The sequence below is a fragment of the Euleptes europaea genome, chromosome 2 (assembly GCF_029931775.1).
Source record: "Euleptes europaea isolate rEulEur1 chromosome 2, rEulEur1.hap1, whole genome shotgun sequence".
NCBI lineage: Eukaryota > Metazoa > Chordata > Lepidosauria > Squamata > Sphaerodactylidae > Euleptes > Euleptes europaea.
The window spans coordinates 51,898,311-51,922,476 of NC_079313.1; the positions used below are offsets into that span (position 1 = coordinate 51,898,311).

General features: G+C 44.9%; 1 protein-coding gene across 1 annotated transcript in view; it reads left to right on the forward strand.

Moving 5' to 3' along the window:
• Nucleotides 1-24,166, forward strand: part of COL24A1 (collagen type XXIV alpha 1 chain) — a 299,903-nt gene that overhangs the window by 62,229 nt on the left and 213,508 nt on the right. Inside the window, exons 8-9 of the mRNA XM_056845652.1 lie at nt 15,690-15,734; nt 19,451-19,504. Coding sequence (XP_056701630.1) covers nt 15,690-15,734; nt 19,451-19,504 — 99 coding nt within the window. The remainder of the gene's footprint in view (nt 1-15,689; nt 15,735-19,450; nt 19,505-24,166) is intronic.

Below are 24,166 nucleotides of genomic sequence, written 5' to 3' on the forward strand. Positions count from 1 at the left end.
AGAGGCTATGGTTCTCAATCTTGTGGAGGCTGGCCAGAGGAACATACATTCCCCTACCTCACGCCCCAGATCTGATCTTGGTAGATCCAATCAGACATCACGATGTACAGTCACTTCATCTGTCAGTGTGGTGCATACAACAGTAACCTCCTTCTCTGATTGGGTGGTTGAGGTGCTGTTATCCTCCAGAAAGAGTTCTACCAGAAAATCCTATCGACTCAAATGGTAGAGGTTTTCTGCTTGGGCTTTGCAAAAGGGCTTGGACCAGTTTTCTTGTCCTCTCCCTCAAATTTGTGAGTACCTCTTGTCCTTAAAGGATGGGGGGGGGGTTAGCCAACTTGTCCATTAAGGTGCATTTAGCTGCCCTTTCAGCGTTTCATGACTGGTTGGAGTTGGCCTCCCTTTTCTCCAACCCACTATGTAAGAAGTTCCTTAAAGGCCTCAACAACCTCTTCCCACTGGTTAAGCCTGTGATTCCACAGTGGAGTCTTACTTTAGTGTTATCCCAACTAATGAGAAAACCCTTTGAACCTTTGGCGACATGCAGGCTTGATTGCATGTCCTACAAGGTAACATTTTTGGTAGTCATCACCTCTGCAAGGAGAGTAGGTGATCTGAGAGTCTTATGTCATGCTTCTCCGTTCTTAAAGGTACATGACAATAGGGTAGTGCTCCGAACAAGCCTGGAACACCTTCCTAAGGTGGTGTCCACGTTTCACAGGATATAGTGTTGCCAAGTTTTTCCCCTGATCCTTCTACTGACATAGAACAGTCACTCCACACCTTAGATGTTAGGAGGGCTTTATTGTTTTACTTAGATCGTACACATCAGTTCAGATTAGACCCCAACTTGTTTATTTGCTTTCCTGGGCCCAATAAGGGAAAGGCTGCCACTACCCAGTTTATTTCTCGATGGGTCACGAGAGCCATTCAATGTTCTTATGCTACTGTATACAGGGATTGTCCATTACAGGTGCCTCCCCATTCCACCAGAGCACAGGCATCGTCTGCAGTGTTCTCCTCTGCGTTGGATTTGTGGGACATTTGTAGGGCAGCCACTTGGTTGCCTGCAACAACATTTATAAAACAGTATATGGTGGATGTGGATGCCTCTGTGGATGCAGCTGTAGGCAAGTCTGTTCTTTTTTCAGTTCTTAAATAAAATGTTAATCTGTGCAGCCTCACACCTACCCCCCGTGTTATTAGCTTGCTATTCTCCCGTGTGGGACTGCACAGAGGCCACGACAATGAAAAACAACATTTCACTTACCTGTAACTGTTGTTCTTTGAGTGGTCCTCTGTGCAGGCACACATCCCTCCCTCCTTCCCCTCTGGGGGCTGCCTCAGCTCTGTTTGGATTTTGGCTCCATGGCAGGCTAAGAGAGAGCTGAGGGATGGCTGCCCCCTTCCCTCTGTCATGTGGTCAGCTAGGCGGGAAGAGCCTTTGGCAGAGGGGAGGGGGAGCGTCCCTATCACTAGGCAGAAGCTTTCTATCGACACATCTCCACAGGTGACCTGTGCATGCGCAGTACCCATGTGTGCCTGCACGGAGGACCACTCAATGAACAACAGTTACAGGAAAGTGCACCGTTGTTTATCCTTGCTGATTCTTTGTTGATTTGTTGGGCATTGCTCAGGCCTTAGCTTATACTGAGCATCTTTCTTATTTTCCTTTGTTCATTTTTACAAACTCTTTTACACACTGGCTGGGGTCCACTCCCTTCTCTGACTTCTCCAGGCACCAGGCCACCTTGCAGGCACCTTCAGCAGGAAGGAAACCCAGCCAGTGTCTGTTCCGTTCCTGGGCTTCTCCCTATTTGCTTGTGCAGTCTGAATTCCTTTGAGTACCAATCCAAGCAGGTGTAGCTTCCAGTGGAGCTGAAAGTTCTCATCATTTCTCAACATTCCATCACTTTAGTTGTCTGACTAGAACAAATCCAGAGTAATGCAGTCACAAATGTGATTGCTGTGGGATCATTTGTACACTGCCATCCTGTATCTTCCTGTTTGAATCCATTTCCTGCCACAGGGGATTGATAGAATTGGAAGTTGTAAACACAGTGTAAACATATATTCCACACAGGAAAACCATGCCAATTCCTAACATTCCTATTACTAATTATAGATGGAAACTTTTGATAAACTGCTGAAATGTTTGTAAATACATTCTGGAATTCATTGTACACTTTTCATTCAAGTGATGCAAGAAAACAGAACAAAACCCCAAATGATCCTTAAACACTCTGCTTGTTACATTGTGATTAATTTTGGCAAGGCAATTCAGATTTATATTTTGCTAATTGACCTAATTTATGATGATTATAGCAGTGGTAGATTCCGGCTTTAGATCTGCCTCGCCATCTGTCTCGGTCTCCGGCTGTGGCTCAGTGCAGTGCTTCGTAACTGCCCCTTCCCCAAAATCAAAATCTAAGTCCAAATGCTTAGATAAGCCATCCACTCACTGACCTTCAAAGGAGCAAAAGTCTCTTCCCTCAGTTCCAGCACCAATACCATCAGATCCGATCCTATTGGATGAGGATATATTACATTGTACACCCTCTCCACATCTACAGGAATCAGATGAATAATTTTCAGAGGGTGAGCTACCCTAAGAACTGCTTCCACCTCCTAAGGTTCTGAAAAAATCCAAGTCAGTTCTGTCTCAACCACCTGCCAACAACCCACCTTGGCCAACTACTTTTCCATCAGTTCAGTGGCAGCCTTACCTGTACGTACCTTCTCCTGGTTAAGGTTCCAGCTGGGGTGATGTCTATACTCATTTGGTTCCACCATGGCCTTCGGTACTGTACTTTACTCATAGAGCATCTTCTGGCCAATCCTTCCATGATACATCTGCTCAGCAGTTCTGGTACTCAGAGGAGGAAGGTGAGGGATCTCCCTCGGGCATCAGTTCCAAACTTCCTTCGGATTCTTCTCCCAATGAGGTGGTGATTGACTCCAGATCTTTTTCGCCCAATGAAGATTTACATCTTTACACCAAGCAAATGATTATAGGATGGGGGAGACTCGTCTTAGCAGTAGTGTGTGGGAAATAATCTTGGGGTCTTAGTAAACCAAACACTGAACTGAGTCAGCAGTGTAATGTGGTCGCTAAAAAGGGTAATGCGATCTTGGGCTGTATCAACAGAAGTATAGTGTCCAGATCACATGAAGTGATGGTATCAATTTGCTCTGGTTAGACCTCACCTAGAGTATTGTGGTCAGTTTTGGGCACTGCAATTTAAGAAGGATGTAGACAAGCTGGAACGTGTCCAGAGGAGGGCAATAAAGATGGTAAGGGGTCTGGAGACCAAATCCTATGAAGAAAGGTTGAAGGAGCTGGGTATGTTTAGCCTGCAGAGGAGAAGAGTGAGAGGTGATATGATAAGCATCTTCAAGTACTTGAAGGGCATATAGAGGATGGTGCCGAGTTGTTTTCTGTTGCCCCAGGTCGGACCAGAACCAATGGGTTTAAATTAAATCAAGAGTTTCTGTCTAGACATTAGGAAGTTAGAGCGGTTCCTCGGTGGAACAGGCGTCCTCAGGAGGTGGTAAGCTCTCCTTCCCTGGAGGTTTTTAAGCAGAGGCTAGATGGCCGTCTCTCAGCAATGCTGATTCCCTGTTCAACCACTTGAATTAAATTCTTGGTTAACGGTTCTTTATTTAAAGGGCGTGTACTTTCATGTTTCAATCTATTCTGCAAACAGAAAATACTTTAGATTTATATATGGGATGGCTGTTATCAAGACACTGTGTTACTTTTTGGCCTGGCATCAGCCCCCCATGTGTTCACCAAGTGTATGGCAGTGGTTGTTGCTTACCTGCATTCCAAGGGATGTTCCATCTTTCCCTACCTAGATGACTGGTTGCTCATTGCCTCTTAACAGCAGACTTTGCAGCCACAAATCCAACTTGCTTTGGACCTCTTTTCCAAATTAGGTTTAGAGATAAATTGGGAAAAGTCCAAATTATCCCCATCCAGATAGGCACACTTTATTGGAGCTTTCTTAGATTCTTTTCTTGCAAAGGCTTTTCCTGGTAATCAGGTTAGAACACTATGATCCCTGATTGTACGTTTCCTATCAAGTAGATTTTGCTCTGTACTCCATATTCAAAGCCTTACTCAGCCTTATGGCTTTTACCACTGTGGTTGTGCCTATGGCAAGACTCCATATATGGCCTTTCAAAAATTGGTTTCTTAGGCACTTTAATCCCCTCCACTAATCCCAGTCCACAAAGTTGTCGATCCTCCAAATGATTCTCCATTCTTTACATTGGTGGCTTTTGGAGATTAATGTGTTACGGGGCTTCCCCTTTGGGGAAGGAGCACCCCTTTTGGGTGGGGTGCTCACTGCTGAGAGTCACATGAAGCTGCCTTATACTGAATCAGACCCTTGGTCCATCAAAGTCAGTATTGTCTACTCAGGCCGGCAGCGGCTCTCCAGGGTCTCAGGCAGAGTTCTTTCACATCACTTACCTTCCTAGTCCCTTTAACCGGAGATGCCAGGGATTGAACTTGGGACCTTCTGCATGCCAAACAGATGCTCTACCACTGAGCCATGACCCCTCCCCAAATACCCTGAGTCATCGGCTCATGGTATTTGGTCCCTAATTTAATCTGGCCTACACACCAATCTTTTGGAACTAAGGGTGACTTGCTACGCACATACTTCTTTTACAGATCTGTTTTGTGACCAGATTGTCCAAGGATGGCTCAGCACAATGTTACACTCCAAACTATTCATATTGCCAGTTCACACAATTCAAAAGCAGACATCCTCACGAGGGTATCCACTCTGCATCACGAAAGGCCTGTCATGGACAAGTATCTACTTCCAGTTTTTTCAGATAAACCTTTTCACCACCAGAACACAAAAGTTGAACATTTCTGCTCCAGGGCAGGCAGTAATACATGTTTGCTAGGGGATGCCTTTCAGATACCCTGGACTCAGGGTTTGTTTTATGCTTTCTCATCTACTCCATTGCTCCATGAAGTGTTGTCCAAAATCAAGACCCAAGGTACTCAATGAATCCTAATTGCACGTTATTGGCTGTGCCAGTAGCACCTTATTGGCTGTGACCTATAGAGAGACTTAGCAGGGTATCACGTCATTCCTCGCCCTCTAGCTTGTGACTTGCTGCACAGGGGAGTGATCCTACATCACAGCATTCTCAAACTGAAGCTTATGGCTTAGCTTCTCCAATCTACCCAATTGGTATTTCTGATGATACCTGTTGCGTACAGATAGGTCTGAGTCTCTGCTTCCCACACAGCAACTTATCAATGCTGAAGGAAGCAAGAGCCTGACGCGTATTTTACTCTTGCCGGGAGGGGCCGGCAGCTCTTTAACACAATACAGGAACAAGATCACAGACAGATACAAGTTCCTTACCCTTAAGGTCTTGGCTGCAGGCACTGCTTTCTTCCAAGTTCAACACCACGGCAAACCGGACTCCTAAATGAAGCTTCTCAAGATAAGAGACAGGCAGCATGCAATAACATTTGCTCCCACGAGGCACTTAACGGTCAGTCTTGCTTATATTGCCTTCGTGACTCTCTAGGTGTTTCAGCTCAACTGTCGGCTTCAGACTCTGATTCCTCCTGCGGCAACTTACGTCTTTTGTCCAAAAGCCGGGCTGACTTTCTCCTTTGCTGCAATGCCATTCTGCCTTTTATTCTTCTTCTCTCCACTGGTGGAGGAGACCCTGAAGGTGAAAGGCTTTCTCTTCCCTGTTCTCTTGTTTCAGCCGGCCGATCCTCTGGCTCCGAGGCCCCGTCTTGCTGTTCCAGTGTTATCTCTTCAGAGGGAGTGAGGGCTTGTTCTGTCGCCACTTCTTCTGAAGAGTAATTCTCAGGCTGACTCACGACACCATCCCCCCCCTCAGGCCCCCTCCCGGAAGGCTCCGATGGACCAGGTTTCCGAGGGAAGGTCCTGTGAAATTGCAGGATCAAGTTGGGTGCGTGAAGGTTTTCCACGGGTTCCCATGACCTGTCCTCTGGCCCATATCCCTTCCATTCCACCAAATACTGAAGACGACCACGACGTCGATGAGAATCCAAGAGCTGGGCTACTTCATACTCCTGGCCTTCCACAAGTACTGGAGGGGGAGGTGTAGTAGGTGTACGAAGCGGATGCAAGGGTGCTACAGGGGTAAGAAGGGAGCGATGGAAAACAGGGTGAATTTGCATGGTTCGGAGAAGGTCAAGACGGAATGCGACAGGGTTTATTTGCTCCAGAATTCGATATGGTCCAATGAACCGGTCATCCAACTTCTTTGATGGACATTGACTACGGATACACCTGGTAGATAGCCACACTGGATCCCCCACTTTAAGCACTACTCCGGCCTGTCTTCTCCTGTCAGCAACTTCTTTATAAGTGTCTTTGGCACGGTCCAGTTGTTCTTTGAGTATTTGGTGTAATGCTTGTAGCTCCTGAACAAAGGTGTTTGCAGAGGGAACAGGTGTGGTTGGAGTGGTCTGTGGGAAATATCGAGGATGGCGCCCATACGTTGCCAGAAATGGTGTCTGTTTCGTTGAGGCATGTACCGCGTTATTATAAGCAAATTCTGCCAGGGGTAATAGATTTATCCAGTCATCTTGTTGGTAGCTGACGTAGCAACGCAGGTACTGTTCTAATGTGGCATTGGTCCTTTCTGTTTGGCCGTCTGACTGGGATGATGGGCTGAAGACAGATGTACCTCGGACCCTAAGAGTGTCTGCAGGGCCCGCCAGAATCGGGAAGTGAATTGGATCCCACGATCTGAGATCAGGTGCTTGGGAATCCCATGCAGCTGGAATACGTGCTGTAAATACAAGCTTGCAGTCTCTTTGGCCGAGGGTAGTGCAGGACAGGGTATGAAATGAGCCAATTTAGTGAACAGATCTACGATGACCAGTATGCATGTGTGCCCTTGGGAAAGGGGTAGATCTGTAATGAAGTCCAAGGAAGCTGTTTCCCAGGGTTCTGTGGGTGTGGGTAGTGGCTGCAGCAGACCCGCAGGCTTTCCAGGAACATCCTTGGCTCTTCGGCACACCTCACAGGACTGCACATATCGGAAGACATCACATTGCATCCGAGGCCACCAGAATTCCCGGGACAGGAGATGTAGGGTTTTATATTGTCCAAAATGGCCGGCTGGTGGGGCATCATGGGACAAACGCAGTACTTCTCCACGCAACTCTCCCGGGGGTACATACAGCCTGCCCTCATAAGTTAACAGCTCCTGTTGTTGGGCATAACCCCGCATGTTTTTCTGCTCCGGATCCTGCAAGTCTTTAACGATTTGTCGTACATGGGGGTCTCCTTGCTGTGCCCTTCGGATTCGGTCCTGTAAGGAGTCGTGGAGCGGTGCTGCGGCCATGGTTTCTGGGGCTAGAATCATAGGTGCTGGTACTTCCTCCCCTGGCCTTAAAGCAAATTCAGGTTTTCTGGAAAGGGCATCTGCCCGTTTATTCTGGGAGCCTGGGAGGTATCTGACGACAAAGTTGAAGCGGGAGAAAAATAGTGACCAGCGAATCTGCTGTTGATTCAAAGCCCGGGCAGTTTGAAGGTGCTCCAGATTGCGGTGGTCTGTGTGGACGGTCACTGGATGTCGAGCTCCTTCAAGGTGGTGACGCCAAGTCTCGAAGGCTACTTTAATGGCCAGCAATTCCCTCTCCCAAATGGTATAATTTCGTTCGGCTGCCGTAAGCTGCCGAGAATACTGGGCACAAGGTCGCAGGGCCCCGTCAGGAGTGTGTTTCTGAGTCAACACAGCCCCCAAGGCAGTATCCGAGGCGTCGGCTTCTACAATGAAGGGAAGGTCAGGATTAGGGTACACCAAGACCGGAGGCGTAGTAAAGTGGTTTTTCAGGACCTGGAATGCATCTTGAGCTTCAGGGGACCACGAGAAGGGTTCTTTGGGCCGGAGTAAGTGGGTCAGAGGAACAGTAAGTTTTGCAAATCCGGGGATGAACTGCCGATAGTAATTGGCAAACCCCAAGAACCGCTGGACATCTTTACGATTCCGTGGAGCTTGCCATGACAGTATGGAGTCGACCTTGGCCGGATCCATGCGAATGCCCTGGGAGGAGATCCGATGGCCCAAAAATTCTACCTCGGATCGATCAAACTCACATTTCTCTAATTTCGCATAGAGTCTATGCTGCTGGAGACGAGTCAAGACCGATCACACATGGGCTGCATGCTGGGCCGGGTTCCTGGAATAAATCAGGATGTCATCCAGGTAGATGATCACATACCGGTCCAGCAGGTCCTGGAACACGTGGTTGATGAATCGCTGGAAGACTGCAGGAGCATTACATAATCCAAAAGGCATAACCAAATACTCGAACTGGCCATATCGTGTACAGAAGGCAGTCTTCCACTCATCGCCATCTCGAATCCGGATCAGGTTGTACGCTCCCCGTAGATCTAACTTTGTGAACCGGGTTGCGCCCCGGAGGCGTTCTAATAACTCCGGAATTAGAGGCAGTGGGTACCGGTCTCGGATTGTGATTTTATTCAGTGCCCTGTAATCATTACAGAGACGCAGCTCACCTCCCTTCTTCTTTACAAATAGGACAGGAGCTGAGGTAGGAGAGGTGGATGGACGAATGAAGCCACGGTCCAGATTCTTTTGCACGAACTCTTGGAGCGCCACCCGTTCCGGTTCTGTCAGAGAGTACAGACGACTGCTAGGCAGCAGAGCTCCTGGGACCAGGTCAATGGCACAGTCATAGGGCCGGTGAGGGGGAAGCTGGTCAGCCCCATTTTCCTCAAATACATCTCCAAAATCTGCGTATTGGACAGGGAGCGTAGGCATTTTCAGACTGCCGCTTACTGTGGCGAGCACTGGTTTTGAAGGGTCTTTCTGCGTCAGTGGGATCCGGACTATTCGTTGCACCCAGTCTATTGCAGGATTTGCCTGGGTCAGCCAAGTCATTCCCAATACTACTGGAAACCGGGGCATCTGAACTAGATCAAAGGAGAGCCACTCTTGATATTGCTGGATGCGTATTGCAAGAGGTCCTGTCTCCTGCGTCACTGGGCCGGACTTCAGAGGACGGCCGTCAATCGTCTCCACCATGGATGAGGTAACCTTGGCCTGCATTGGCACCTGGTTCTGGCGGGCAAAATCCACATCCATAAAGCAGTGGGTTGCACCAGAATCAATCATGGCAAAGACTTTTATTTGCCATTGGTCTGATAGACAGATCTCGATGGGGAGGAGGAGGAGTCCATCTCTGGAATCAAGGACACCACTGGACCCAATAGTTTGCCCCAAATCACCTGGGTTGCAGCGAGTCGGGTCTGCTGGTTTAACAGGCCCCCCTGGGTGAGGTTTCTTGGGGCAGGAGTTGGCGTAATGGCCAGAACCACCACAGTACAAACAGAGACCCAGGGTCCATCGCCTGTTTTTCTCCGTGGCTGTCAACCTCCCTTGACCGGCACTTAACTTCCTCAGCTCTCCTTCTCCCATTTTCTTTGGTGCAGGTGGCACAGGAGCAGGAACTGGAACAGGGCAGGCAGGCAGATCTCCTTTCCTGGATCCTTCAGCTCGGGCCTGTTGACGGGCCTCCAGGCGGTTGTCTATTCGCTGGCACAGCACGATTAACTCCCGAAGGGTAGTGGGTTGCTCTGTGCGGGCCAACTCATCCAGGATCCCATCTGCTAAGCCTTCTATAAACTGGGCTACCAGGGCGGCTTCATTCCAGTCTAAATCCTGTGCCAAGAGTTGAAACTCTGTAGCGTAGGTAGCCACAGTACCCCGCCCCTGCCACAGGTGGCGGATTCGTCTGTTGGCATTCTCAGCCTTGACTGGATTAGCAAAAGCTAGTTGCAACTCCCCCAGGAACCCATTCCAATTCTGGAGCAATGGGGACTGGCTAAGGAGAAGGGGGGTAGACCACTTGGCTGCCTGCCCTTTGAGCAGACTCAGCACAAACCCCACTTTGGTGCCAGCGTCAGGGAAATCACCTGGGCGGAGCTGAATGTACAGCTGACACTGCGCCAGAAACGTAGGGAACTCCTCCACATTCCCAGAAAATTTCTCCGGCACAGAGAGGGGGCACTTGGGTGGTCTGACTGGGGAGGCCAATAGCTGGAGCTGCTGTGGTTGCAGCTGTTGTTGAAGCAAGGTCACCATATGTGTAAGTTGGGTAACCTGCCCCTGCAGGGCCTGCATTTGGTCAGCAAATGCAGCTACAGCCACTTCCTCCATGATCAGCCAGTAAATGTGGTGGGAGCAATATGTTGCGTACTGGCAGGTCTGAGTCTCTGCTTCCCACACAGCAACTTATCAATGCTGAAGGAAGCAAGAGCCTGACGCGTATTTTACTCTTGCCGGGAGGGGCCGGCAGCTCTTTAACACAATACAGGAACAAGATCACAGACAGATACAAGTTCCTTACCCTTAAGGTCTTGGCTGCAGGCACGGCTTTCTTCCAAGTTCAACACCACAGCAAACCGGACTCCTAAATGAAGCTTCTCAAGATAAGAGACAGGCAGCATGCAATAACATTTGCTCCCACGAGGCACTTAACGGTCAGTCTTGCTTATATTGCCTTCGTGACTCTCCAGGTGTTTCAGCTCAACTGTCGGCTTCAGACTCTGATTCCTCCTGCGGCAACTTACGTCTTTTGTCCAAAAGCCGGGCTGACTTTCTCCTTTGCTGCAATGCCATTCTGCCTTTTATTCTTCTTCTCTCCACTGGTGGAGGAGACCCTGAAGGTGAAAGGCTTTCTCTTCCCTGTTCTCTTGTTTCAGCCGGCCGATCCTCTGGCTCCGAGGCCCCGTCTTGCTGTTCCAGTGTTATCTCTTCAGAGGGAGTGAGGGCTTGTTCTGTCGCCACTTCTTCTTCTGAAGAGTAATTCTCAGGCTGACTCACGACAATACCTTTATGGCCTTACTTAACACTTGTAAAACTTCCATTCGCAAATCCTACCATCACAAATGGCTCAGGTTTACTGCATATGTTTTGGTTAGGGGTTAATAACTGCCCCTTTGTCTATTGTGTTTTGTTTAGGGGTTAATAACTGCCCCTTTGCCTATTGAGTTCCCTGAGTAAGTCAGGCTTGGCTCCATCTTCTGTCAAAGTACATTTAATAGCTATTTCAGCCTTTCATGACCTGGTAGAAGGCCGTTCTGTTTTTCTGCACCAAACCTCAAAACAGTTCCTCAGGGGTATTGCCAACTTTTCCCCAGCTAGACCCCCCCTTGGTTCCCCAATGGAGCTTTTCCCTGGTGTTGGCTTCTTATGCCTTTGAACCACTGGCTACTTGTTCCACTGCCTTATTGTCTATGAAGGTGGGTTTTGTGGTAGCTGCCATTTCTGTTATGAGGGTGGGCTAGTTAGCCGCTCTTATGGTGCACCCTCCTTTTACTCAATTTTTTCCAGACCAGGTAACTTTAAGGCCTAGTATTAGCTTCCCCCCTAAGGTTGAGTCAACCTTCCAATTTTCCCAGACCATCAACCTGCCAGTATTTTCCCCAAACCCTTCCTCTAAAGCAGAATGATTTCCACAGTCTAGATGTTTGTAGACCTTTATTGTTCAACAGTTTTCACAAGGATAAAACTTTATTTGTATGTCATTCGAGCCCTCAAAAGTCATCTCAGACTCTCTATCATTGGATAGTTACAACTATTAAGCTTTGTTACCAGTACACTGGTGTCTCCTGTCCCTTACTCATCCAGGCTCTCTCAACCAGAGCTCAGGGGTCATCTGCTGCCTTCCTGCATGAGGTTCTGTTTGACATCTTCAAAGCTGCCACGTGGTCTTCGTCAGAGACGTTTGTATACCACTATGCTGTAGATATAGATGCCAGAAGAGAATCAGCTGCAGGAAAGCCTGTCCTGCATTATCTCTTCAACTGAAGGGCTCACCCCACCTCCTGGTGAGTAGTTTGCTGTTCTCCCAATGTGGGACTGCACAGAAGAACTATGGTGAAAACAGGGTTGCAGTTACCTGTAATTGTTGTTCATTGAGTGTCTTCTGTGCAGGCACACATTCCCTCCCTCCTGCCTCTGATGGCTCAGGAGAATTAGGGAGAAATGGTGACTCACCCTCACAGCATGCAACAGTTTCAGTGGGAAAATGCTGCAGCATGTGCTGAGAGGAGGGGCACCCTTTCAGTTCTTTGACTAGAAAATTCTCTGCATCCAGCCTGCACATGCACAGACGCAGTGTGTGCCTGCACAGAAAATGCTTGATGAACAACAATTATAGGTAAGGGCAACCCTATTTTATATTCCAATAGAAAATGAAAGGGTACCATTATTCTAAGTGTGACAGGTCTTCCATTTTTAGGTGTTATCAAAATATTTTTTAAAAATTGATTTAAAAGAAATGTAATTGTTGGCTATTGGCAGCATGCTAATTGTGTTCTAAAAGTGTTTTTAAATAAGTATTATGGACAATACTGTGCCGAGGTAATCCAGAATATCAGATTTGTGTAGCCTTTACTGATAAGAAAAATAAGCAAAATTGCAATATTTAAATTATTTTGCATACCGCTGCTTTCTTTGTGCTCCTTTATATGGCAGTGGAGGAATACTAGTGGCATGAACAGGTAGCTGAACTATGGCTTAAGGAATGCATTGTTTTGGATCTCTGCAAAAAAGATTAAGAATCTTTTTATGCTCAGAGCTGGATAGTGAACCGCAACAAAGAACACATGGTGCACAGACATGTTTCCCCCTCAAATGGCAAGTTGCTTTATTTATCCATTTAAGAAAGAGAGGCATGTATCCTACAAGGTCTGTGAATGGGTCAGAGCTCACAAATCAAGCCTTTGCCTCTCCTCCCCATTAAGCCTCCTAAAGTTTTGTTCTTTGGGGCTCAGAGGACCATCACTAAGAGGATAGAAATCATCTCCTCTTCCCCTGCCAGAAAAGCATTTCAGCATTGGAAAGGACTATGGTTATATGATTTTGTGCCATCTTTATCCATTGTCATTAAAATTACAAATACTCCTACTGCTACTACTACTAAGTTTGTCAAATAGTAATGTTGTGCTAAGCATAAGCCTTCAGAACTAACATTATTTCCAATGTCTTTACAGGTTGAATTGTCTTTCTTAAACAGTAATGACACTCTGTCATGGCCCACAGACTGAAAATTCTTAATCTATACTCCAGTTCCAAAAAAGGGGTCATCAAAGATTGTAGCAACTATTGGACCATTGCATTAATTTTCCATGCTAGTAAAGTGATGCTTAAAACTTTACAACAAAGATTCTTACTATGTATGGAACAAGAAATGCCAGATGTTTAAGCTGGGTTGAGAAGGAGAAGTGGCACTAGATATAATATTGCAAATTTAAATGGTTACTGGAGAATGCCAGAGAATTTCAGAAGAAAATCAGTTTGTGTTTTATAGATTGACTGTGTGGATCATGAAAAGCTATGGGTGGTTTTAAAAGAAATGGATAGGCCACAACATCTGCTTGTTTTGATATACAACATGTACTCTGGACAAGAGGCTACTGTTAGGACAGAATATGGGAAACAAAATGGTTTCCAGTTGGCAAAGATGTCTGACGAGGAAGAATATTATCTCCCCATCTGTCCAATCTGTATGCAGAGCCCATCATAAGGAAAGCTGGATTGTGTGTGTTAAGTGCCATCAAGTTGCTTCCTACTTACGGCTATCTTTATGGCTGGTAGGCTCCCCAGAGAACATTAAGATCATCAAATGCTAATTTACTGGAGATCCCCAGCCGAAAGAGTGTCCAGCTGGCCTCTACCAGGGCCAGGACATTTTCTGCCCTGGCCCCTGCCTGGTGGAATAGTCTCTCTAATGAGACCAGAGCCCTGCGGAACCTTATGGAGTTCCGCAGGGCCTATAAGACAGAACTATTCCACCAGGCCTAGCCTATGGTTGAGGCCAGCTACGGTTTCCTTTATCAGTGCTGGCCTCCCTACCCTACTCCACTATACCTGAATGCTTCCATTTCATCTGCAGGCTCTGCACCTTATTTAAACGACCTGCAGGCCCCGCTGTGGCCTTATAGCACAATTAAATGTGCCACTGGAGATATGTGATCTTTACTATTTTTATAGGGCTGTTTGTAATTCATTGTTTTTATACATTTATGAAGTTTTATTAAATATTTATTATGTGAGCCACCCTGAACCCGGCTTTTGCCAGGGAGGGCAGGCTATAAGACTGATGAAAAAATTAAATAAATACCCTAGGAATTAATGACCTCCAAAATGTCCTATCATTAACAGCCTTGCTCAGGTCTTACAAACTGAGGGCCATGGCTTCCTTGATTGTTTCAATCCATCTCATGTCGGGTCTTCTCCTCCTGCTGCCTTCAACTTTTCCTAGAATTATTAACTTTTCCAGTGAGCCTTGTCTTCTCATAATGTGACCAAAGTACGACATCTTCATTTTAGTCATTTTAGCTTCTAGGGAAAGTTCAGGCTTGATTTAATCTAGAACGCACTTGTTTGTCTTTTTGGCGGTCAATGGAGGAAACATTAACAATTTGAGATGACACATTACTGGTACAAAATAGCGATCAAATGACTACCAGTGAAGGTTAAAGGAGAAAATGCCAAAGCAGGATTACAATTGAACATCAAGAAGACAAAAGTAATGACTACAGAGAAATTACACAACTTTAAGGTTGACAATGAAGAAATTATAATTGTTAAAGATTTTCTATTTCTTGCCTCCATCATCAACCAAAAGGGAGACTGCAACCCAGAAACCAGAAAGAGATTGAGACTTAGAAGGGCAGCCCAGAAGGAACTAGAAAAGATCCTTCAGTGTAAGGTTGTGTCTCTGGAGATGAAGGTCAAGATAATTCATACATTACTGTGTATGGATGTAAAAATTAGACATTGAAGAAAGCTGATAGGAAGAAAATTAAAATGTGGGGTTGGAGAAGGCAAAGTAGGTTCTAGAGCAAATCAGTTTGGAATGGATAGACTCAATAAAGCCACAGCCTTCTGTTTGCAGTACCTTAGTAAGGCTGTAAATGATAGGACGTTTTGAAAGTCATTAATTGATAATGTTGCTGTAAGTCAGAAGTGGTTTTATGGCACATAACACATACAACACACAGTGATCCTCTGTCTTATTCCATGTATGGTGATGCTGTTTAATATATATTTTGGGAATCTCTGTCAGAATAATCTGCCAGCTATACATAGAAAAAATTGTTTTGTTGACTATTCATTATACTGTAATAATAAAAATGTTCTTTGGTGTTTTCTTTTGCATGTAAAATTATATTAATGCATTTCATTCCCTCAGTCGCTCCTTGGAGTTGTCTGTGAAAATCTTCTTTATACCCAGTGCATTAAAACTGACTTACTCAGAATGTTATTGAAAGGATTTGGAATGAGGGAAACTTCCTTGATGGAATCCAACTTTGAATAATTACAAGCAGATAGTTGCTGAAGGCCTTTTTCATTTATGTGTTACTGAATGTAAATCTTTGCTTCACTTCAGCAAGCTGGCATACGAAGGATTTAAGTGTACCGAGATTAGACTCTCGCTCTTCCTCATCCCTAGTCTTATCCATTTATACTCCAACTGCTGAAATTAAGACATGTGGACGTAACAGTGTCACAAGAAAATGGCCATTTTCTACCTGCTGAAGGAAAGAAAAGAACATTGTGACTGATTTTTGTGTGTATATGCATGTGTTTGGATATTAATTGCAATGTTTGTTACTCTTTTATACTTACAGGGTTCCATGGGATATCCTGGAGCAAGAGGACCACAAGGGGAGCAAGTAAGTGATGCAAGCACCAACTGTTATATCTTTCATGAAGTATGTTTCTCAGCCTAACCTGCTTTGAAGGATTGTTGTGAAGTTAAAATGAGGGAAGGGAACCCCATGTTCCTCACTATGAGGTTTGTGGAGGAGGGTGGGATTAAAAAGTGGTAATTATGTTATTTTAAAACTTCACTGGGCCAGCCTTTCTGGATTTGTGTCTGTTCCATGGTGGCCCTGAAGTACTGACAAAAATATAGCTAAGGGTTAATCCACTTCTCTAACCTCTTCTGCAGTGTCTCTGGTGTTGTTTACCAAAACAGAAGAATGAATCATTACATATCTGTGAGGACCACAAGGCTTTGAACCAGGTCACAGTCTGCAACCATTACATATTATCTGTATCGCTTTCAAAAGGCTGAACTGGATGCCTTCAGCTCCATCTTTGCCATAAAGTCCTATAATCCAGTGCACATGCATTCCCTTAGTGAGTGGCAGACAGCTTATATACTCACTATGACCACGTCACATCTTACTCCATGCTAAAGGGGGAGGAGACAAAGGAGCTCATCTAACAGAAGTAGCTTGGCTGCAGTTAGTCAGAAGAGTCACATGCTTGGTGGTCACCAGGGAGCAGGACAATGTTGCTAGTACTAACCTACTCAGGAATAAAGGCCTATTTGGGTCTAGACTGAGAATAGCAATGGCAAAGTGGTTAAAAGGTAGAGCCAGGGGGAAGGAAAGGCCAGTTTGCATTCTCTGTCAGGAGTTCTGGAAGATGGGCAAGCTGCAAGGCCTGGAGACTTCACAACCTCAGGGGATCCAACCTTCCTAGGGCCAAGGGCAAAAGCCGGGAGTAAGAGAGAACTGGAAGCTACTCCAGCAGAACAGTGGAGGCATGGTTATCTCAGGGCATAACCCTGCAGCAAGGGTGCAGTAGCTAGAGGCTGCAGCCAAAGAACTCTGGAAGAGCCCTCTCCCAGGAGCCGATGTGGAGACTGGGCCAGAGGCAAGCAATAAAGAGGACAAATATTATTACTGTAAGGAGGCCTCCTTGCCTTAAAAGAGAGATTGATATCTGGTGGATGTTGTGAGAAATGATGTAGGGTGGGATCCCCCAATAAGGATGAGATCCCCACCCCAGGGAGGTTCACAGGCTACTTGTTGTGTTGATACCCTTTGGATTGACTCAGTGATCCTCAGTGTGGTATCTGAAAGTTTGGCTTCTGTTTGCTTCTTGAGGATAAAATCTAATAGGTCTTGAACGGACCAGAAAAAAAACAAAACAGGGAGCTTTGGGTTGCTCCTTGACCACTGATTGACTAGTGAAACATCCATGGGAGGTGCATGGTTCATCTATGGCAGGTGATTCACAGCCATGCACCCTCAGCTTGGCCTTTGACTCAGACTTTCTTATTTCTCTGGGTTTGGCAACTTCTTTCTGTGGCTGTGCAGTGAGCAAGCATTCTGCTTTCTTTGGAAATTGAAACCAAATAGTGCATCTCTTTCCCAAAGTAAAGAGCCAGTCCTAACTTCATCTTATTGGTGCAGGAGTTGTTTCAGAAGAGTCCAGGAGGCATCATTAGGATCCAGGGTGTAGCCCTTCAATGTGCTTTCATTGGGATCCAGGGCGTAGCCCTTCAGTGGTTTTGCTCTTTTCTCCAAGGTCAGGGACAAAGAGTGGTGCTAGGGTAGTAGGTGTCGCAGTGGCACCCTTTGGTGTGTGGGGTGCTGCAGGGTGCAATCTTCTCCCCAATGTTGTTTAATATCTTTATGCACCCTCTTGCCCAGCTTGTCAGGAGTTTCGGGCTGGGGTTTCATCAGTACACTGATGACACCCACCTTATTCTGTTGATGGATGGCAATCCGGACTCCACCCCGGACACACTGGCCAGGTGCTTGGACGCCGTGACTGGATGGTTGAAGAAAAGCCAACTGAAACTAAATCCATTGAAGACGGAAGTTCTTTGGCTCGGCCGTGGTGGCCGTGGGGTGGGGTGCCAGCTCCCAACTCTTGACGGCGTGCAACTAACATCTGCACCTGCTTATCTGTGGAGGCTCAGGTCACAGCCGTGGTCAAGGCATCCTTTTTCCATCTCCACTGGGCCCGGCAGCTGGTGCCTTACCTCTCCTGCCCTGACCTAGCCACAGTGATCCATGTGACAGTCACCTCTAGACTGGATTACTGTAACTCTCTCTACATAGGGCTGCCCCTGAGACTGACCCGAAGGCGCCAGCTGGTGCAGAATGCTGCCGCGAAGACCCCATTGCTGAAACAACTGCACTGGCTCCAGCTGGAGCATCGGATCAGGTTCAAGGTGCTGGTTTTGACCTTTAAAGCCTTACACAGTCTGGGACCATCGTACCTGCAGGACCGTCTCTCCTGGTATGCCCCCGCAAAGAGCCTTATGCTCTACTAATAGTAATCTATGGGTGGTCCCTGGCTTGAAGAATGTGCAGCTGTCCTCAACAAAGGTCAGGCCTGGTGGAATATTCTTCCTGGTAACATCAGGGCCCTGCAGGAACTTAAGGAATTCCGCAGGGCCTGTAAAATGGAACTGTTCCCTATGAAATGGAACTATAACTGAGGGCAGCCATGAATTGATCCATCATTATGGGCTTCCCCATCCTCCTCCCCACTCTTCACATCTGTGGGGGGGGTTGACCTGCTGTAACCCAGTTACATGGTGGCATCTGGGTGAATTTATGGCCACCTGTTTATGATTTTATTATGTTTTTAATATTATTAATGTTTTATTTATGATTGATGGTTTTATGTGTTTTAAAGGTTGTTGCCTGCCCTGAGCCTGGCTTGCTGGGAATGAGGGTGGGCTATAAATTTGAAAAACAAACAAACAAATAAATCATCTTTGCATCTGCAGCAAATGCCTATTCAGAAGCAGCAGCCTCTGCCATAGGAGGATGCTTGTCTTGGAACCTCCTAGAATTTTGCAGAATCTCCCAACATTTGTGATTGGCACTGCATACATGGTAGCCATTTTGTGATTGGTCCTGTGCCTTGGCAACCATTTTACAGTGCCATCTTTTCTTAGCAATCTTCAGCAACAAACTGTCACGATTATGTTCTCAGTTATTTAAAAAATCATACAGATGGTAGCCTAAATATTTTGGACATGTAAATTGTGGTTGCATGCCAACTGGAATAAATATTGTTTTTGCTAAAATTTATTACAGATTCATTGCCCACTTCTCTGATATCCTTGGGCTCTTAACTGCACTCATTCACAAATCTAGGTTTCCCACAACACTTACTAGCCAACACCAGTGGGATTTTGGACAACTAAAAAAGTGAAAACATTTACACTTGGATTCTTTATAAGAGACACATTAAGGAAATTTGTTATCGATTGTTAATTGAAACATACTTACATTCTTTCAATATATTTAACAAAGGTATGACCAAGTTTAATGTCAGCTGATGGAATATGCATTTTAAATCCATGTCTGCTGGGGGAATCTTCCATTTTTTACATTTCTTCCAAACATTCATTAAAATTTTCCTTCATGTATCAGTCTGTATCAGATATTTCATCATGTTCTGAAATAGCCCTCCCCTCCTGCTCAGTAATTTTGAGCTACTGTTTAGGTGAATAATCATGTTGACGCATGAGATTTATGTTTTATGTAAGTTACATGAAAAGCAGTCTTTGAAAATTTAGCACTTATATAGGAATATAAAAATGCACTAATTCTTTTCCCCCCTTTCAATTTAGGGAATTCCAGGAATGGCAGGCAACCCTGGGGCTCCTGGTTACCCTGGCAGGCAGGTGCAGTAACTATGCTTCAGACCTAAATTATTAGATTTCCTTTTTTGCTTTGAACACTGATTGTCAGAACTATCTTTTTTACGAATAAGTACAACTCTAGAATATTTTATATGTGTTGAGATTAGATTGTTGTACTCTGTTTTACCTGATTAGTTTTAATGCTTGGTATATTCACTGGACAAGTTAACAGAATTTCCAGTTTTATCTTAATATTCCCCCCCCCAAACAAAAACAAATGTAGTGGTTTATCATTAGTTCACTTTTGATGGTTTTTGATGGGGAAATTGTATCCTGAAGAAAGGTGGATCTTTGTGTGTTGCAGAAAGGGTACAAAGACCGCCTCATCCAGTAATACTGAGTTTTGGGAAAGTTAAGAAAAAGTACTGATATAAATTACTGAGTGTTTAAGCTCCTGCTAAGCCAGTCTACTTTGTTTTAATTTATCATTCACTCTTTTTTTTCTAGTTCATCCCATGCCAGACTTAAATATCTGTGCATTAATTAGCATGTTTAAATAGATAATAGCTATTGTTACTTTTCTCTCATGGGAGCAATGGCATGATAGTTTTTCTGAGATTATTTTCCTGCTCTTGTTTTGTTTATTTAGAGTTGCTTCACATGTTCCTTTTCAGGTTTTTAGTTTGTTTCTGAGATATCAGAAACCCCAGAAATCAAATGCACAACTTACCAGAATTTCCTAAGAGATCAAACCTACTTCTTCCCCTCTTTTTCCGACATGGCTCTTCCATCCAGTGAAAGGAACAATTATCTGATAAACATCAGTACTGGGAGGTTTCCACTGCCCTAACAAGCGTTTTGATGGAAATAAACTACCTGTATTGTTCTAAAAGCTTGAATCTGAGATTAAAGAATACTAAAAGTAGCTGCCACTATTCCACAAAGCAAATAAGCAAAATCTGAGCTTTATATTAGCCACTCTGAATGACTGAAAAAGTAAAAGTTGTGGGAAGGTCTGTGTTAGGATTTGAAATATTATTTATTTACAAAATTTATACTCCATGTTTCTGTCCTCATGAGGGCCACCAAGGCAGCTAATGGATTAAAAATATACATAAAAACACATCTTAAAAACAATTAAAAATGAAGAAAAACACATCATTCAAACAAAGCCAAGCTACAATACACGTACAATACAATAATTATGCACATACATAAAACCAACAATTAAAAACAAGGCAGGAAGGAGGGATCACTGAGGGAGCACCGGACAAAAACAAAATATCTTCACTTGCTGGTAGAAGATGGCAGCAGCAGGGGACAGTCAACTCTCTGGGGAGACAGTTCCAGAGTTTTGTTGCCACGACCAAGAAGGCCTTCTCCCAGGTTGCCACCTGCCTAATCTCAGAAGGCAGGAGCACCTGTAGCAGGACCTCAGAAGATGACCATAGTGGTTGGGTGGGTTTGTAAGGGAGGAGATCCTTCAGATATGCTGGTACCGAGCCATGTAAGGCGTAAACTTTGTTGTGATAATAGATCAACCAAGATTGATACATAGACAGAGTAACACAGCACAGTGTTATAGGTTTACACCAACACCTTGAATTATAACCAGAAACAGATTAGGATCCAGTGTAGATGAGTCAAGGCTGGAGTGATATGGTCTCTCCAACCCACTCCAGTCAACATCCTGGCTGCAGCATTCTGCACCAATTGAAGTTTCCAAACATTTTTCAAAGCCAGCTTCATGTCCTGTGCACTGCAGTAACAGAATCTTGATATAACCAGGATATGCACCATAGAGACAAGATATTTTCTGCCCAGGAAAGACTAAACAGTCAAAGCTGGTAAAAGGCACTCCTGGCCACAGCTGCCACCTGTTTATCCAGCAGTAAGCCTGGGTCTGAGAGCACTCCCAAACTACAGACCTGTTCCTTCAAGGGGAGTGCAACTTGATCCAGAACAGGTGACACCTGAAGTCCCGGGTCTGACTTTCTGACTTCAATCTTGTCAGGGTTAAACTTCAGTTTATTAGCCTGCGTCCTCTCCAAAACTGCCTCCATTTACCAGTTCAGGGTTTCTACAGCCCCCCTGGGATCTTTGGCTGTGCAGGAGCACTTCTCATTTAGTTCTGGGCACAAGGAAGAGTACAGTTTTTTATCTTAAAAGTCCTAAACCTAGGACATCAACCTTCTCTGTCTTGGTTTTTATTATCTGTTCAAAGTGTGTTGTGTGCCTGGTATAGCCCAGGAGATGACTAATGCCTCATTAAAACTGGTTGCCAGTTTTCCCTGTATGGGTAAAGTGCTTGAGTGAGTACAGAAGATTTCCCTCAAAGGATTTTTAAATGTAGACTCCAGGTAGACAATCCCCAGCAACAACTTGAGATGCTGGCAGTGATGTTGGGGCTCAGTGTGCTTCCAGTATGTATGGCCAAGTATGGCCTTCATCTCTTCATCCCACCCAATTCTTTTGTTTCACCGAACACCAGTATCTTCACAAGTAAATGATGTGAATTTGTTGGCACACACACCAAAAAATGTTACCTATTCCTGATCTAACCCCATTTTAATCTGGGGTTGGGCTTGGTTTTGGAACTGCAAATACCTAACTTGACCTAGTAGACGACTTTTGCTGGGACAAGGTGAGTACAACCTTGTTGATTCTTCTGGACCTCCTAGTGGCTTTGATACCATTTACCATGGTATCCTTATGAGTCAATTGTTGGGATGGGAGTAGGAAGCACTGTGGTTTCAGTGGTATGTCTCAGGTATTTTCCAGAACAGAAGGCCCCAACCTTTTCCAGCCTGTGGGCACTGTGAAATTCTGATAAAGTGTGATGGGCACAACCAAAAAATGGCTGTCACAAAATGGCTGCTGCAGGAGGAGGAGCCACCCATGAAGATCTTTGTGTTGTGGCTGCTGCTATCAAAACATTTTAAAAATCTGCACAGCCAATCAAATCTCCAATGACCAATAACCCCACCTGGCCCCACCCATTTGGTTGGCACCAAGAAAGGTGTCAGCAGGCTCCATGGCACCGGTGGACACCACGTTGGGGACCACTGTTCTAGAATACTGGCATAAGAGATTTTTGTCTTGGTCTCTGACAATTTGCTGCAAGGTTTCTTTGGACTCTATAATCCCCTATACTGTTTAAAAACTACATGGAACTATTGGTTTTAAGTTATTTGAATGGAGCTGAGATACCATCAATACCTTGATGGCACTCAGCTCTTCTTTTTTCTATCAAGTCCAGATGAGCATCAGTCTTAGAACGTAAGTGGATATTCTGAACTGGTGCTTGGAGTTAGTAATGGGTGTTAGTCATTGGTCCCTTTAAGGAAGGGCCTCTATTTTTCTATGGGTTCTCACCCCAGTGGATACACGACTGTCAAGAGGAAGACACAAGACTTCAGAGTGTTACTGATATGAATTAAACTGTTTATTGAAAGGCATTACTGAACAATACGATACAAAAGCAAATTGCAAACTGAATCAGACGCATGATACAAGAATACATGAAAAAGGCATGGATACAAAACCATCAGTAAGATGATCATTACAGGAAATAATATAAGCAGTTAAATAGGCAGTCCTGAAGCATGAGTAAGTAAAGTATAATTCTAAAGCAGTTCTAAACCAGAAGAGGACACATTAGATAGTGGAGATCTAGTGTTACTTTTGAATGCACAGGTAAAATCTGTAGTCTAGAGCACCTTTTTCAGCATTAGTTTTTGTGCTAGTTGTGTTCGCTTCTAAAAAGTAATGGTCTTACTACTGATGAGTATATATGTGTGTATAAAGTGCCATCAAGTCGCAGCTGACTTATGGTGACCCCATAGGGTTTTCAAAGCAAGAGACTAACAAAAGTGGTCTTTCTCTGCATAGAGACTCCTGAATTCTCTGCATAGAGACTCCTGAATCCAAATACTAACCAGGGTAGACCCTGCTTGGTTCTAGGTTTTACCTCCAAAGCGCTAAGATTACCTGAAGTATTTCTTTCTTCTTTATGAACTTGCCTGCCTTCCAAGTCCATTTTTGGAGGTATATTTCCACATATCCCTGCCTGGATGGCTGGAGGCTGCCATGAAGAGAATATTTTCTGTGATTGCAGCCTTTTTACAGAATCCTAGAGCGATCCATCTGTCACCTTCCCTGTTGTCTTTTACATACAGGAAAGGTCTGTCATGTTTGCCTTGGCGTTGGGGATGTAAGTTTTTTGTCCTCCTTTCTGCTGCCCACCATGAAGCAATTTACGCTGCTCAGGGCTTGATGTTAAGGTGCCCCTTTGGTTTGTGTTATCTTGGTGCTTTCAGTTTTAATGATTTTATTGTATTATTTTATCAGGTATTCTCAAGCTGTTAGGGATCCCATGCTGGGATAAAGGGAGCACAAGAAGAACTTTATAGAAATAACTGAAAGGAAAGAGTGGAGAGCTTGACTGTGTCCACCATGCTGCAGTGCTCTTGCATTTGGGGAAATGCTGCTGCAGATGTACAACACTTTCCCTAAATAGTTGTCAGTTTTTTAAATTGTTTTTACTGCTGAAACAAGAGTGACTATTTTTAAAACATTCATGAGACCTTTAGTATGTAAAATGACTCTTTCTGTTAATGTAGTACATATAGAAAGAACCAATCAGCATAAAAAGTGGATTTCCTTAAGGTATCTGGAATGACTCCCACTCCAAAACACACAGTT